Here is a 16,120-nt window from a genome sequence, read left to right on the forward strand (position 1 = left end):
CAGAGGTCAGAGGACACAGATACATGTCACAGACGTGAACTATCTTAAACTACAGAAGACATAAAAGTCCTTCAGCCGAGTGCTACAGAGAGACAGTCCGAGGGCCCAGTGCGCAACCCCTGAGCGATACATCACTGTTTATTTTGGCCGGACTAGGCTCTTGTTACGTGTGCACATGTGAACCCTCTCTCAAGTTTTTGTGGTTCAAACATTCGTTAATGACTTACCGGGGGAAAAACCAGTACCATCTTGCTGATTTTTTCAAAATCAACACGATGGTACTGGTTAAGTTGAAAGATAACGGCTTTCAGAGTTTTGACAACGTGACAGAAAGAAGAGGATGAATGTGGTAGTTTAAAATATACTGTTATTCCTACAACTACTGTGAACAGCGCAGCTTTAATACATCAAAGGGATAGTCTGTAAAGTTGAAGTAAGGTTGTATGAGGTACTTATAGTTAGTCTGCTACCTTATGGAGACGGCGCAGCCACTAAAAGGAGTTTGGGGGAGACATGGCTGTAGTCAGCCTTGTATTGTTGCAGAGGGGGCCAGCAGAAAATGCTTTTTTGGAAATATATAAATGTCTACCTCAAAAGTAAATATCTGTTCAATCAAACGCTAAATTTAGGATTTTTTCACTGATTATTTGCGGACTGATACACAGCACTGCACTGGCAGACGGCCATTTATTTTTGCACTTTTTCAAGCATAGTTCCCCCATGTATTATTAAGTCAACTCACGCCAGCTTTCATTCATATCAAACTACAGTGCAATTACAGCGAGCTGTAGGGTCATTCACATGAATTTATTAACATGATCTTACAGGTAATTTTGGAGAGACATACCCTGCGTTCCAAATCACATACTTTTTCTTTTTACTACACATACTAAAGTAGCCTACAGAAGAGTTTAAGGGCCACAGGAGAGAAAGAAAATCAGAAAAGGAAGATTTTTTTTTCCATTATGTCGAGAAATGTCCAGAATAAAGATGAATACTCCAAAATTCTATTGGAGTTAGTTATATATTTTCAGCATCCTAAATCTTTTTCTGGCATACTAAATAGTATGGAAGTATGGGGATTGGAACACAGGGAGTGTCTACTAAAATGAAGGTTATTTCTTCTGCTTTAAGGGCCAATTGGTGTGAAGAGGTGGATTTATGAAACCCGCTAAGGACACATTCTAGATAAAGTGTAAAGCTCAAATCCTCATGAACCTTCAACCGCATCCCCTCACAATAACAATAGTAAAATGATAAATGGACTGATGAACTTTGTGTTTGGTTTCAAATATTAACACCTAATCGTCTAACCACTACGGGGATTTCCAGTTGATGGCCCTCCAAAGTGACATGCTAAACCAACTAGAGAAACAACAACAACCAAACATTGTGCATTCATCTCTAATCAATCGACCAAGTCTCCTCCCTCTCTCTGATTGGCCACTTGAAATGTGTAACAGACTGTTTCCATTTAAAAGCCGGGGTCAGGGTTTCTGGGGTCACTACGGGGTTTGCGACTCAGTCAGACTCAAACTTGTCAGAACAGGTTGAGATAACGAAAGCTGGCACCCTCGGGTGGGTGGGATGGGGGGATGGTGGGGGGTGTTAACACCTGTTTGTCTTTCCCCAGGTTCAAGGACACACAGTTTACATCTGAGCTTGCGACTGGTTGCCAACCAGTTTCATCTGGACAGGCAGAATACGTTGGAACCTGCCAGTCTTGGGACAGTTTAGAGATTGTGGAGTTATTAGTGTGTAGGACCGCGACTTATTGTATATCACTATATGTCACCGGAATTAGTTTACTGTACGTTGTGTATAGATATTTCTATTTATCAGTGTTGTTCAGCATTTTTATAGACTTTTACAGCCTTACCTTGTGATCTTCGTTACAATCATTTCTGGTTTTAGGTTTGTATTTATCTGACATTTCACCTGAAAACTATTGATATGGGTGTCAGGTGTAGTTTGGGCATTATAGAAATATTCATATTAGCAATTTTCTTCACTCAAAGTTCACTCAAGCTCAAACACAGACAGTCTGTCATCGTCATCAAACAGACGTTCACAGCTTGGCCCAGATCCCTCCATCTCTATCGAACTGGGACAGTAATTACTATGGCACTGCCCTGTCCTTCATTCACTCCTGCCCAGCTCTGCTCTCTGATTGGCCGAACTGGCACAATAAGAACCGGACAATTCAACCAATGACTGCTAGCGGGAACAACACACAAGAGGTGGGGTGCAAACCGTCAGCTGTGATTGGCTGTTGGTCCATCACACTCCCCCCCATCATAGAGCAGCCTTGGTTTGAGAAGAGACTGTTCTGTGTTTGTGTGTATGTTTAGGTGTGTGTGTGTGTGTGTGTGTGTGTGTGTGTGTGTGTGTGTGTGAGTGTATGCATGAGCGAGCGAGCAGAAAAACAGTCTGACATAACCAAAGGCCTCATTTGAACTTCACAGGTGTTTTGCGATGTGTGAATCATTCAATGCACTTTTTTCTATTTTTTCTAATTTCTTTTGTCATATAGTTTGTGGGAAAATACAGTAGACTAGCCCTCCATTAAGTTCTTGAGTAAATTATATATAATTGTTTACAACAACAAACGCAAGTATCCAGGAACACCCCCATATGGCCGGAGCAGGGCAGCCGGAGGGAGTGCAGCAACTGGGCCTATGGACTGTCACACTATCCTTTTGCTTTTCCAGCCCATGTTGGACCCTCAGCACATTCCTGTGTGACGCTGCCACCAATGACTGAAATATAACCACCACAACAACATACATAACACTCTGATTGTCTGTCAATGGTTTCCTGTAGGACAGTGTAATTAAGGCGAGACACCACACGTGAATAGGGTAACAATTTGAACTTATGGATATCATCATGAAACTTTGACAGTTGATAACTTACATTAAAACATTTTTTCTATTGTTGTGCCTACAGCAGTGCTTAAAAGTACAATAGAAACCTAAGAGGAAAAGTGAGGCCTACTTCCCCTTTTCAAAGCCTGATAAGGAACTCTTGGGGCCTACATGGGTAAAATAAAGCCTGGATTTGAGTTTTCTGGAGGCAAAACCCCCCAGAACAAGGGGTCATAAAACGAAGGAACCCAGCCCTAGTTTCATCACTCCTGATAAGGTTTGGTACCCCCATTGGCTGAGATCTTCCAGTCAACCATGTGACCATGCTATGATAAAACCAGCAAGCACCCCACACACGTCACAGTTAGGACGTCTCCGCCACGTGATTGCGTCGCCATTGGTGACCCCCTTCACGTGACGAAAACGTCACAAGCGGACATTTTTGGCTTTGGGCAGTGTCCACCCCCCCTTTCTTTTTGACACACACACACACACACACACACACACACACACACACACACACACACACACACACACACACACACACACACACACACACACACACACACACACACACACACACACACACACACAGGTACATACACATGTACTATAGCCTGTGGGTTTGATTCTAAACTGTTCTTATTATTGCTTGTGCTATGTCTGCTTTCTTACATTAGATTAGTTCATGGTTATTGACTTATGTGTATCGTTTTAATCAACGTGCCTAAGTAAATACACCCTTACATTTTGATTTTAAGAAGCAGTGTCTGTGATATTTGTGTCTTGTATTTCACTAATGGCTGGTAAATAAGGTCTATGCTCGAATATTCACTCCTTCATTATCTTAAATGTACATTGTAACCAACTTTGACATTTTAAAAGGTAAATCCCTTTAACATTATGAGACTGTTTTTCTGATTTGATTCAAAGTTCCCTTTTTCAAAGGGTGGTGCTCCATAGTTATTAATAAGTAATTTGATTAGCTGGACTAATTAAATTGATCATTAATTAACAATTTTTCTTAATATTATAATTTCCTTGAAATGAATAATATTCTTGACTTTGACCAAATCTACCCCTTATGAATTCCCAACATTTGTTTAACTTTTTTTTTTAAATCAATATCTTATCTAATACCGCTGTTATCACAAAAAAGGGCCATAAAATAGAGACAGAATGTTTTTGAAAATAGACACGATCATTACAAAAAACTGGAACCCTGAAAAAACTCTAATCTTTTACCCTGTTTATATCTTCTTCAATTATGGATGGAGCCCAATCAGATTTTCGAAAGTTTGCTTCACAAACTTTCCCAATATTCTTCTGACCTTATGTAAATGTGTAAATAGAAAGATTTCAGCCTGAGTAATGTGAGAAATTGATGCTGATTTATGTTTAAATCTTAACTGAATCTCTTAGTTTTTTTTGGCCAGGAGGTTGGTTTTAACAAGCAACAATTTGAAGGCATTTCTGTAGATTTCTCACTAATAAATGAGATGAGAAAAATAAATGTCTGATTTGTGTGTTCTGTAGTGTCACTGGCCTCCTGCAGGGGGTGTCCTTTACTTTTTTTTCAAATAAATTTTTTACGGTCTCCACTTCCACTATCCGTTTGATGCAACAGTTAAAATGAGACATTCAGATGATGCTCATGAACTTAATCAACGTGATCAGGAGGCAGAAGAGCTGTTTAGGCCGACATCGTTCTCAAATACAGAACTATAGATAGTGTCCCCTACATTTATGAAATTAAAAAATTAAGTTTGTTTAGCTTTGCATTTTCCATATTATTATGGTTTTAAACTGCAATTATTGAACAAAGTTGAAGTAGAAGAGATGAGGCAAGAGGGTACAGATCTTTTAGTATGGTTATTTGAACATAAACGTTTTTGTTTGCAGACTTTTAAATGTCTTTTTTTGTATTGGTATCATGTCATTCTTTGTGAGATGGGTCACTTAGTGGCATTTCATGTAAATACAAAATCATTCATTCATTCATATGTATGTGAGCAGCTGGAACATAATCAAGGGGACAATACAGTATCAAAATGACATAGAGTAAATGTTCAAAAATGCAGAGGTAGTCTTGCTTTGAAGAGAGCTCCACTCTGCACCACTGGTACCTGGTACTGAGGCTTCAGCTCAACTTGAGCCTGTTTCACGCCCGTCTTTGAGGCATTCCTCTCCTGCTACGCTCCACATAATAACGGCTTTCACTGTGATTGGACTGATCTGATCTTAGAGGGCTTAAGGGGGGGCTGCTCCAAAACATCAGATTCCTATAGGCATTGGAAGCAGAGCACTGGCCTGGTGAGTGTAACCTGTTTCTTTTGAATGTTTTCTTTGTTGTTTTTTTGTTGTTGACATATTGTACATTATCTGATGTTAAGTTAAATGTTAAGCCATTTAAAACTTGACTATTTCATGTTGTTGCTATTTTTCTTTTGTTAATATAAGGAATGTGGGGCTGTTGTTAATCCAAGCTAATTGTGAATGATTGTCGAGCGGTCACATGGAACGGTGAATTCCTGCTTTCTGAGCAAAAGCAAAAAAAAAATATTCTAGAAAATCTTTATATTTGTGGTTAGTAAAGAACCTAAGACACATATGTTGTATATAGGTTGTTGTTGTTCTACAAGCTGTTTACTTTTACGCAAAAGCCAAGTAAATATAGAAGTAATGGTTGACTGATAAAGTCAAAAAAGTTCTTGTAGCAGAAGCATATTGGAAAATTAATCTTTTTGAATGTTGCAAAAAAGACAAATTTCAATGTAGCCTTGTGTTACAGTAATTAACATATAAAGGAACTTAACTTAACTTAATGTTTTTCTCTGTAGGTGGCCTGTTTAGTGAGTGTAGGACCATGGCTGTGACTGTGGCTATGGTGGTGAAGTTTGTAGCAGATCTCATCAGCTCTATTACAGACTGGTTCCAGACGGTACCAGCCTGGGCCGACCTGAGAGTGCTGGAGAACACAGAACTGAAGACCACAGGAGGAGGTGAGTCAGGCTGCACTTTAGCACTGAAAAGGGTTTTTAAATAACTTCCCCTTTTTGTCTTACTAACACTTGGCTGACAAAGATAGCTGAGGCCTCAAATTGACTTGACTACAGATACACTTTAAAATACATATTAACACAGAACACGTTTTTTGGACCCCATCAAGGATCTCTAAACATCCAGTATTAATAGGAAACATGATTTTACCACTAGCATAAACCTATCCTTTCATCCCTCTGAACCCTTTGTTCTTAAAAACATGCCGGAAATTTATTTTTAAGACCTGTACATAGTATTTTTGTATTTGTAAAATGAAAAAAAAAGGCTGTATCCAAAATATTTTGTCAATATGTCTTCATAATGATATAAAGATTTTAACTCTGGCTTCATCCACCATCTAGATTTTTAGTATAGCAATATGCAAATGCACGCCTAATTAGTTAGAATTGGCCATATTTGCACATTTACTCAAACATTTCTGATTACATTGCAATACAAAAAATAAATGTTTTAATGTCAGTAATATACTGGAAAAGTTTAATGAGGATATATCTAAGTGTCGCTTTAACTTTGATCAACACAAAACCCAGTTGAGGAAGTTGTCATCAGATACATCAACCCACAAACTCTTATCTGAACAAAAGGGTGAACACATCATTCTTAAGGCACGAGATAGTTTACAGACTTCTTCATTTGAAGACTATGAGTTTATCCTTTAAAGAGAAAAGTCAGCGACTTTTGGATTCACTTATATAATGCTGTATATTATTTTTCAGTCCATGAGCGATATGAGGCCAAAACTCTGTGGGAGAAGACTGGAGCTGTGGTCATGGTCGTACGGCGACCTGGGTGACTATTGTGCAGAGAGGTATGAGTCGATGTGCCTCTGTGTGTGTGTGTGTGTGTGTGTGTGTGTGTGTGTGTGTATGTATTTATTAAAGGAATAGTTCAACATTTTGTATTTTGACTTGTTGCCTCACTCTCAGGTTCAAGACAATGCGACGGAAACCATTCCTTTAACTGTGTGTGCATTATTAAAGAAGAAATGGGCAAAGGTCGCTCAACACTGGTAGTCAATAGGTAGCGTTAGCCTACCTCCATCCATCTTACTTGATCCCCCCTGTGCTTCTGTCTCTAGGAGGCTACTGAGCTGTCCTCTCTGAAGTCCCAGCTGCAGGACCTCGAGGTTCCTCTGTTCGCCGTGGTGAAGGAAAACATCGGCAAAGAGCTGGACTGCTTCAAGAAGAACTTCAGTGGGAAGGTCTACGTGGATCAGAAGGTCTGGTCCCCTATAACAGGGCTTTTAGATATTAAAGGTGGAGTCAGCGGTTCTGGAGAACAATTTTGTCAAAATCAATGAACATCTGTCATCTGCTCATAATCCGCTACCTGTCCGTACTGTGTGCGCTGAAAAATGGTGTTAATACATTGCCTACTAGGCTCTGTAAACTGGCATGTAAACAAAGAGTACACAACGGGGGCCAACAGGTAGCTAGCAAGATGCCGGTTTAGAGATTTTTATTGCACACACAGTATTCACAGGGTACAGGTAGCAGTTCCTGAGGATATTTTCACTTATTTTGACAACAAGTGTTCTCCAGAATCGCTGACTCCTATTTAAGAGGGAAACTGTAGGTGAGTGTTACATGATTGATATGACATAATTGAAGATGCTTTTCTACATCCTTCACAGAGAAATTTCTACGGCCCTAAATTGAGGCGGATGTTTCTGTCCATGTTCTTGCGTGTTGGGGTGTGGAGGAACCTGTGGCGGGCGTACAGGAGGGGCTTCAGAGGAAACCTGCGCGGAGAGGGGCTAGTCCTGGGGGGAGTGTTCGTCATTGGGCCTGGAGATCAGGTAGGCAGTAACTTATATAAATAGGTATCGATAAATTACTGTATGTTTTTGTTTCAGGCTACTATATTTATACATTTTCAGTGTATATAAATGTAACAATAACTGATGTTTTTTAAAGGGTTATGATCGTGTGTTTTTTCCCCGTTAGGGTATTCTACTGGAGCACCGCGAGAAGGAGTTTGGGGATAAAGTGAATGCACTGGCAGTTCTCAGAACAGCCCGCACAATGCGAGACAACATGGCGACATAGAATTAAAAAAAATGTGAACCCATGAATGAATGGACTGTTTGTTAGTGTGGCATTATTATGTAATACTGGCTGCAGCATGGTATTTCTTTGAGCCTAACCCGGAAGTCACACACACTGTGTAGACCTACTCTATGTTACATCTGTTTTGGTTATGTAGCCTAAAATATTTTTGACTGCATTCACCTATTAATACTGTATGTTATTCAATGTATCACAATGTGCCACTTTTAACTGTTCACTGACCCACTGTCTGCACTTCTTGTCTTGTTGCTGTGTTGGCCTTTTGTGTGTTTTAATGAAGATTTGTTTCTAAACTCTGCTGAGAGGACAGCTCTGATGCTTTCACACAAATCACAACACCGTTAACAAGACAGTTTTGGCCTGATGTGAGGGAGATTGAACCGTTGGAGTGATTAAATGCATTTTTATGTTTGCCATCTAATAAAACAACAAACAAGTCATACTTACAGTACAATTATCTGCTTATTTGTGATGTCCGTGTATCGTGGTTTGCCACATTTCGTCTTACTCCTCTCACTTTTTCCCATTCCCTTGACCCTAATAGTTTTCCATGTTGGCCTACCTTATTTTGCCCATGGAGCGATTGTAAGGTGTTGCCTCGCCATCATCATGCTGAAAAACTAATTGGTTCAAATCTTCTTAGCGAGCCAACTAATCTGGTTCGATTAGTTTTCCTGCTCTGTGGATCGTCTAGTACGCCTGCGCAGAGATCTGTTTACAAAACCTGTTGGGGAGACGCTGCCTGTCGCCTCATTGATTCTGGTGAGTGTACCTTTATTACCAGGCTTCTACATTAACCTTTAATCGAAGTAACAGCTTAGAAACGGGGTGCACCTGCTTCAATTAGCTCCCGACCAGGCCTAAATAAACGAAGAGATACCTAACCGTTAGCCCGAGCTAACCGCTAATTTATCAACGGTCGCTGTCGCCGTGTGTGCCATCTCTTAACACAGTAACGAAAGAACAGTGTTTATTTATTATCCTGTCATTACCACAAGAAATTATGAATGTTAAAATACACTAGTCGTTTACCGTTTCAATGTGTAACCTGCAGAGTCATCACGTAATAATGTATGAACGTAATCTATTACGCATTAAGTTTTACAGCACCAAGGTCATCATATGCTGCTGCAGTCTGTCCCATGCAGCCTAGTGGACAACGTATTCATTCAGACATCCGACCTAAAGTGAAAGTATGCTATCAATTTCACAGAGTTTAATAACAGACGTAAAAAAAAAAAAAGGGTATGACCAAGTTTTTTTTTACTATCAAAAAAGTTAAAAAAATGTTTTCATAATTTTTTTAAACTGTATTGAAATATACAAGATTTGAAATGGACTCTGAAAGATTAACTGAGCTAGGCCTATATATTTTTTTTGTGTTGTTTTTTAGGCTAGTTGATTAATTCTGAGTATGAATACTATGGATGTAGGCCTGTGTAATCCAGCAAATGTAATATTGTTGTGAAATAAAGATGCCAGGAGGAGTATCTACTAACTACACCAAAATAGCCCAGAGGGCTTATAAAGGATGCCCACTAACATTAAAATACAATAAGGCAAGGTAAAGAAATAAAGGTAACGGAAGAAAAAAAAAATATATATATATGGATAAAAAATTAAAAACAAAGACAACTACAAAATCATGATGCAAATGCAAAATACAAACGCATTTAAGTTCATATGGACAAAAAGAGAAAATAAAGAAATAACTGACAAATAAAAAATCTTTAGGTACTTTCCACCACGAGCTACTTCATGATCATCATTTCCTGACACTTTATTAATAAAACACAGTGATGGATTTATTAGACTTGTCCATTGTTTCCAAAAGGATATTGTGCAACATGACTCATGACATCGCGCTTGGCCGTACCAGTGATGACAGACAGCTCTTTCAACTTTGCACACGCTTTCAAGATATCTAGACCAATGCAGGCTCTCTATTGGCTGCTGCTGCTCTTATCTCCTGCAGCCATCTGTCATAATGTGTTGAGCACAAAGTCATTTAGCTGATTCACTGTTTGAAACTGAAGCGGAGCTGAAGGGGCAAAAAGTACTTCTTCTTCTTCGCCAGATTTGGAAACGGGACAGAAGTCAGTATAATTAGACGTTCTTCTTACTTTTTGACACTACATCAATTTGATCCTTTATTTGACTCTTATGCAATATTTAAAATGTAATTCAAAGTGCATGTATTTCTGTGTTGAGCATGCTACACACTGCGCCTTTAAACCACTATCTATGCTTTAAACGGATATGTCTGTGTTGATGTGTGCGTTGTTTACCAAACACTAGATTGCTTAGGGTGCAACAATAGGGAGTGTGTGTTTCCAAACGGAAAGCTGCCTTTACCCCAGTGAGACTCTTGATACTTCCTGCTTTCATGTTGATCACATATTTTACTGAGTAAATAATAACTGTCTGACTGGTTTTATTAAAGGTATAGTGTGTCTGTCTAGTTGAAAATGAAGAAAGATGCTGTAACAACGCATAATGTAATACAATGGCAACAATACTTTTTCACTTCATTATTCAATAATATGTATTATGTTAAACAACATGAATGCAATAATACATTTCTCCGCATTTTGTAGTAAATTATTACATAATAAAGTATTAGTTATTAGACAATGCCGGGGAGGGTTGCATTTTTTTAACGAAAATGTTCAATCATATGGTGCAAAATGGATGTCTTCCTCTCTACCGGCTTTAACATTTGACAAAAAAAAGGAAGAAAAGATTATAAAAATGTTTCATCCTAAAAATATTTAATTGCTCGTCTTATCTTGCATGTAAGGACATATATTTCATATTGCATTCAGGCTGTTTATCACACAATGCAGAAGATTATTTCATATTGAAGTCAAAATGTATTTTATTTTCATATCATTGTGTTGTATTATTCCATAATGCATTGTTACAATGTCAGATACCAAAGCATTTTTCTTCTAGATCAGTTACAAACTTATCATAGAAAATACATTTTCTTAACTTCTTTCTTTCAGTCTAGCCTTGCTTGTAGTCAGAGGTTCAGACCCGCTGCTGCATGGCTCTGTGCAGGACTTCAGCAGCTTTGAAGTGGAGACTGCACCACCTGCGCTGCTCTGCCCTGTCTCTTAGCAACTCCACGGCAACCAGGCCCCCGTCTCTAAGAACCCAGACTGCTCTGTTTCACCAGAGTCAAGCCAAAGCCAGTCCAGACCCAAACAAGCCCGCTCCAGGCAAGGATGTGTGTGTGACTGCCCAATGCCCATGCCTGCACAGCTAGCTAATGGCTATCAGCCGTAACCCTTCACTCACTTTAAGTGTGTCTTAGAAACAGTGCTCTATTAGGCGTGACCTGTGCACACAGTGTGTCCCCTGATAACGATTTGTATCCCTCAAGGCTGTTTTGATAAGAGTTATGGAATCTGGATAAAGTTGTAATGTTGGAATTGACTCGGGAATGAAGTTTATCCCACTGATTGAAAGATTCACTAATTAAAAGAGAAACAGTTAGGTTGCTTGAAAGAAAATTGATTGGCATTGGCAACTATTAGCGATTGTGTAATAATTGTTTTACTAATCTTAAATTAATTCGAACCAAGATGGCAAGATTTACTTAAAAAAGAAAAACTGTCCCTGAACCTATAAATAATTCAAAGCTGTTTCAGCGTGACTCATCAAGAAAAACAACCAAGCTAGCGTCTACAGACTGTGACTATCTAATCGAGCTGAGGAGCGTGCCATCTCGTCCAGTGTGTGAGCTATGTGAGCTATTTAATCTCAACGTGAATCAGTCAGTGAGGCGGGAAGAGGCCCTGCTCTTAAAATAAAAAAAATGCACCACATTGACAGAGTGATGCAGCACTATGCTCCAAAATAATATTCTGCAAGATGGGTCTTGTTGGCCTCCGGGAGATCTGATGTCTCCTTGTGTGAGATTGAAAGAGATTTGCGATGAAATGTGCAAATATCACCTATTCTGCACATCCACCTTTCCAGCCTCGATGGGCAATGTGAAAGAAATCTGCAAAAACGATATTGTCAAAGTAAAGAATGTGTCTTTTTTCCTACGTCTGGGTATTGAAGTTTGACACAGTTTTGGCTCCATAACATTGAGTATAGAAAAAATATCATGCTGTTCAATAACAAACTTGAATACCTAAGGGAAAAATCTCATCCACTTCAGTGGGCCAATAAGCATGAAATGCTTGATGTGAAAGAGCTGGTGATTGACTGTGACGAGGCATGTATTTCATTAAATGGCTATCTAAAAAAATAACGTGCAGGAACCAGTATTGAAATCGGTATCTGTATCGATATCTAGAATGACCCAGTCCTACTTTTGCCGTATGATGATGTCAGACTAGTCTAGTGACAGTTGTCTCGCCTGTCTTTGTGCTGCAGTGTCTGGCCAGGAGGGGGAGCTGATCCAGATGGGAATGTGGTCGTTGGGTCTTGGAGCAATAGGAGCCGCGTTAGCCGGAATCTTCCTCGCCAACACTGACCTGTGTCTGTCTAAAGCTTCCAACGCAACTCTGGAGTTCCTGGAGGATGCCGACCTGCGCTCCACCGTAGATGGTGGGTAAAAACCTAAAAAAATAAAACTCTCCAAACTTTTATTGTATTCTATAGAATTCTTTTGCCCACAATAGGCCTGTTCACAAGATCCCACGCCTGTTCCAATGGACATAACTTTTCTCGGATGCTTAGACATAAAGGAGTAGCACGGAATTTCGAGAGGTTGCAATTAGATATTCCAACATTATCCACAAAAGTGACATTGTGTGGACCTTGAACAACTTCAACAAGTTTGATTGCTGTGATTCATAGGCCAATAAACTAAAATATAGAAGAAGAAAAAAGGCTCTGGACCGACCGCCTGTCTTTTTTTTAAATCAATATTTATGTGTTTTTTGCTAATTAACTATGAGTGTAGTTAATATATTTTTTGTGTGTCTGGATCTTAACTGTTCTGAAAGGGTTAACAACAGCGGCTGTTGCTAAACCCATTAGGAGGATAATTAACATGAGAACAAGAATGTGCTGTTTCATATACGGTTGCATGTTTGTATGTATTGTACATGCAATGAATGTGGTTTTGTGGCATTCAAGGCAAAGCTGCTTACTCAGATCTGCTGGTATTACAGATTATGCCACTTTAAAGGTATTTGGTCTAAGCTTAAGGTCGAGCTCTGCGTTGCTCTTGAGCCTTTTCAACATATAGACGTGTCATGTGACTGAGAACATTTAGCTTTTTCTCACAAACACAGACATACTGTTTGTTATCTTCCACATTTTCACATAATTGTATTATTGTGTGTCAGTAAAACCCTCAAAATGTAGTTATATCAGAATTATGTCAGATTGGAACCTTGTCTTAGAAATGTTCTGTTTCTTGTTTTGTCTGCAGGTGACGAGGTCATTAAAGCGAGGAGCCTGTGGGAGAGGAACGGGGCTGTGGTCATGGCCGTGCGGCGACCCGGATGATTTTTGTGCAGAGAGGTAACTGAGGTTATACAGTCGCCTATATAAAGGTCACCTGATATGCAAAAATCACTTTTTCAAGTTTTTACAACATTAATACGGGTCCCAGGTGAGAACAAACAACCCTTTCTCTGTTGCTCCACCTTTCTGAAAACATGTGTTCAAAAACCCCAGAGAGATTTTTTCTCCCCATATGACATCATAAGGGGAGAAGCCATGAAAAAAAAACATGAAACTAGTTTCTAGTAGAAACCTAAATTACAACTTTGAACAAGACAAATTACCATAATATGTTACCTTTAAACTGTGTGTGTGTGTGTGTGTGTGTGTGTGTGTGTGTGTGTGTGTGTGTGTGTGTGTGTGTGTGTGTGTGTGTGTGTGTGTGTGTGTGTCTCTCTCTGTGTAGGAGGCCGCTGAGCTGTCCTCTCTGAAGCCCCAGCTTGAGGAGCTTGGGGTCCCTCTGGTTGCCGTGGTGAAGGAGAACTTCGGCACAGAGATCCAGGACTTCAGACCGCACTTCGCTGGGGAAATCTACATAGACGAGAATGTAAATAAGATACTCACCCTGATGTCTTTTTTCTTTTGAAGATTGGCACTCTGATAATGATAAACTTGACCCATAACTCTGCAATAATACAGTGAAACGTATGGCTCTATTCATTTACATAATAATATTTTTGAATAACCCTTTAATTGTTTTGTCTATTCTCAAATGGTCGATTGTTTATCACTTTGTTTCTTTCTGATTTCTATGATAGAACATTCTGGAAAATGAAAAATTGAGACACACGTCTTGAGAACTAGATTTGAAGTGATCCCTCTAAATGACTGTATTCTTTTGCCACGGGACAACTAGAGAATGATATGAAGTGATAATACTATGATATTGTTACATGTAAAAAGCCCAGTCAGCTCACCCTTTCCCGTATGTTAAACTCATTTAAACTAAACCTTATGATTTGCAGAAACACTTCTACGGGCCTCTGCAGAGGAGGATGGGCGGTCTGGGGTTCATGCGTCTCGGTGTGTGGCAGAACTTCATGCGGGCCTGGAAGTCTGGCTACCAGGGCAACATGCACGGAGAGGGCTTCATCCTGGGGGGTGTGTTTGTCATCGGAGCAGGAGAGCAGGTAGAGTAGCAAACAGTAGATACACAACTTCACCCACATAACATAAATGAGGGCTGATAGGCCTAGTTCACTTTGTGTGAACTCATTTGGCAATGGCTTGAATGTAACCCTCATTCATTTATATGAAAAGGTTATGCACTTTATCACTTGTTTAATACTCAATACTGACCGAAAGGTGTACGTTGAAGCATTTTCTTTATACACCTACCCTTTTTTTACACTTTATTTTATACATATTTTTTCTTAGGTCCCTCTGGATCTTATCAACCTTATCAAATGTATGAATATTTTTATATTATTATCAGTGGAGCATTCTGAAGCGTGATTTATAACTGTGCGTGGTTTTGTTTTTAAGGGGATCCTGCTGGAGCATCGCGAGAAGGAGTTCGGCAACAAAGTGGAGACCGCAGACGTCTTAGAGGCCATCAAGAAAATAGTGCCAGTGAAATAAGTCTCCATAGCAACCTGCACGTGCACTGTATTTAGATCAAAACTAGATTCAAGAAATAACTTACACCTCCAACTTGAATGAATTTAGAGAGCTTTGGCTTATGTTTAGCCATGTTTAGTTGCTGTCAAAGTTCATCACGCAACTATTGATATTAATAGGACATACAAGTCTTTTGTTGTCTAATATCACAATACTTTCTGTCTTTTTGCACATGGATACGAATATTGAGCTGTGAAATGCAGGGCGGATTATTACCTCTGCAGACGGGTATTAAAAATAGGTAGGAAGGGACTTAAAGGTGGAGTCAGTGATTCTGGAGAACGCTTGTTGTCAGAATCCCTTTTTTTCAAAATCAGTAAATATCTCCTCAAGATCCACTACTTGTCTATACTGTGTACATCCTATAGGCTTTGTGAACAGGTATATTGCCAGACACGTTCAGCCCCCTTTTCTTTCATACAAGAAGAGCCTAGGTTGGGTGTTAATTTTTAATTTTTTCTTCAGCCAACACACACAGTATGGACAGGTGGCAGATTGTGAGGGGATTTTGTCAGATTTTGACAAAAAAGTGATTTTGAAAACAATCATTCTCCAGAATGGCTGACTCCATCTTTTAAAAGGCAGCATTTTCATTCAGGTACATCAAACATCTCATTCTGAAATCTGCCCTTTAGAGGAGCATGCACGTCAATGTAAAGGCTGAAATACAAATTAGATGAATAATTCTGTGAACTATGATGATGCTATCTCCGTTTGCTTCTCCTGTATCAGGCACCTAAATAGACCTCCGACATGGCAGATAAGTGTGTGTGTGTGGTCTGTGTGTGTGATAATGACAACTTGACTCTAAACTCAGCAGTGAGACGGGCAGGTTTGATGCTCTAACACACACAGGTTCCGTCCGCTGTCGCCGTGTCGACGAGGTGTTTGTGGTGTCTGAATCAGGGGTTGCTTGTTTGTGTGTGTGTGTGTGTTTGAGAGAGAGAGTGTGTGTATCTACAAGTGAAAATATGCAGAAATTAAAAGTAATAAATAAAGAAGATTGTCATCATATTTTCCCTGTGTGCT

The 16,120-nt window shown here is 39.5% G+C and overlaps 1 protein-coding gene and 1 pseudogene across 4 annotated transcripts; both read left to right on the plus strand.

Annotated features, from left to right (window-relative positions):
- Positions 1-5,733: 5,733 nt before the first annotated feature.
- LOC307257583 (peroxiredoxin-like 2A) lies at positions 5,734-7,978 on the plus strand (annotated as a pseudogene). Its single transcript has 5 exons — positions 5,734-5,869; positions 6,647-6,738; positions 7,009-7,149; positions 7,564-7,728; positions 7,877-7,978. The product of its transcript is annotated as a peroxiredoxin-like 2A (transcript).
- Positions 7,979-8,718: 740 nt separating this feature from the next.
- On the plus strand, positions 8,719-16,061 carry LOC307257421 (peroxiredoxin-like 2A). 3 transcript variants are annotated; one of them, XM_080036650.1, is made up of 7 exons: positions 10,029-10,095; positions 11,008-11,235; positions 12,392-12,565; positions 13,398-13,489; positions 13,878-14,018; positions 14,437-14,601; positions 14,957-16,061. In XM_080036650.1, exons 2-7 carry the CDS (start codon positions 11,049-11,051, stop codon positions 15,050-15,052), a joined length of 855 nt encoding a protein of 284 aa, XP_079892776.1. In that variant the 5' UTR covers positions 10,029-10,095; positions 11,008-11,048; the 3' UTR covers positions 15,053-16,061. The 3 variants fall into 3 exon arrangements, with proteins under 3 accessions (XP_079892775.1, XP_079892774.1, XP_079892776.1); XM_080036649.1 differs by lacking the exons at positions 10,029-10,095; positions 11,008-11,235 and adding an exon at positions 8,719-8,761; XM_080036648.1 differs by lacking the exon at positions 11,008-11,235 and having other exon boundaries at positions 9,974-10,095.
- The last annotated feature ends 59 nt before the right edge of the window (positions 16,062-16,120 follow it).

This window comes from Ammodytes marinus (assembly GCF_949987685.1).
Source record: "Ammodytes marinus genome assembly, chromosome: 11".
NCBI lineage: Eukaryota > Metazoa > Chordata > Actinopteri > Uranoscopiformes > Ammodytidae > Ammodytes > Ammodytes marinus.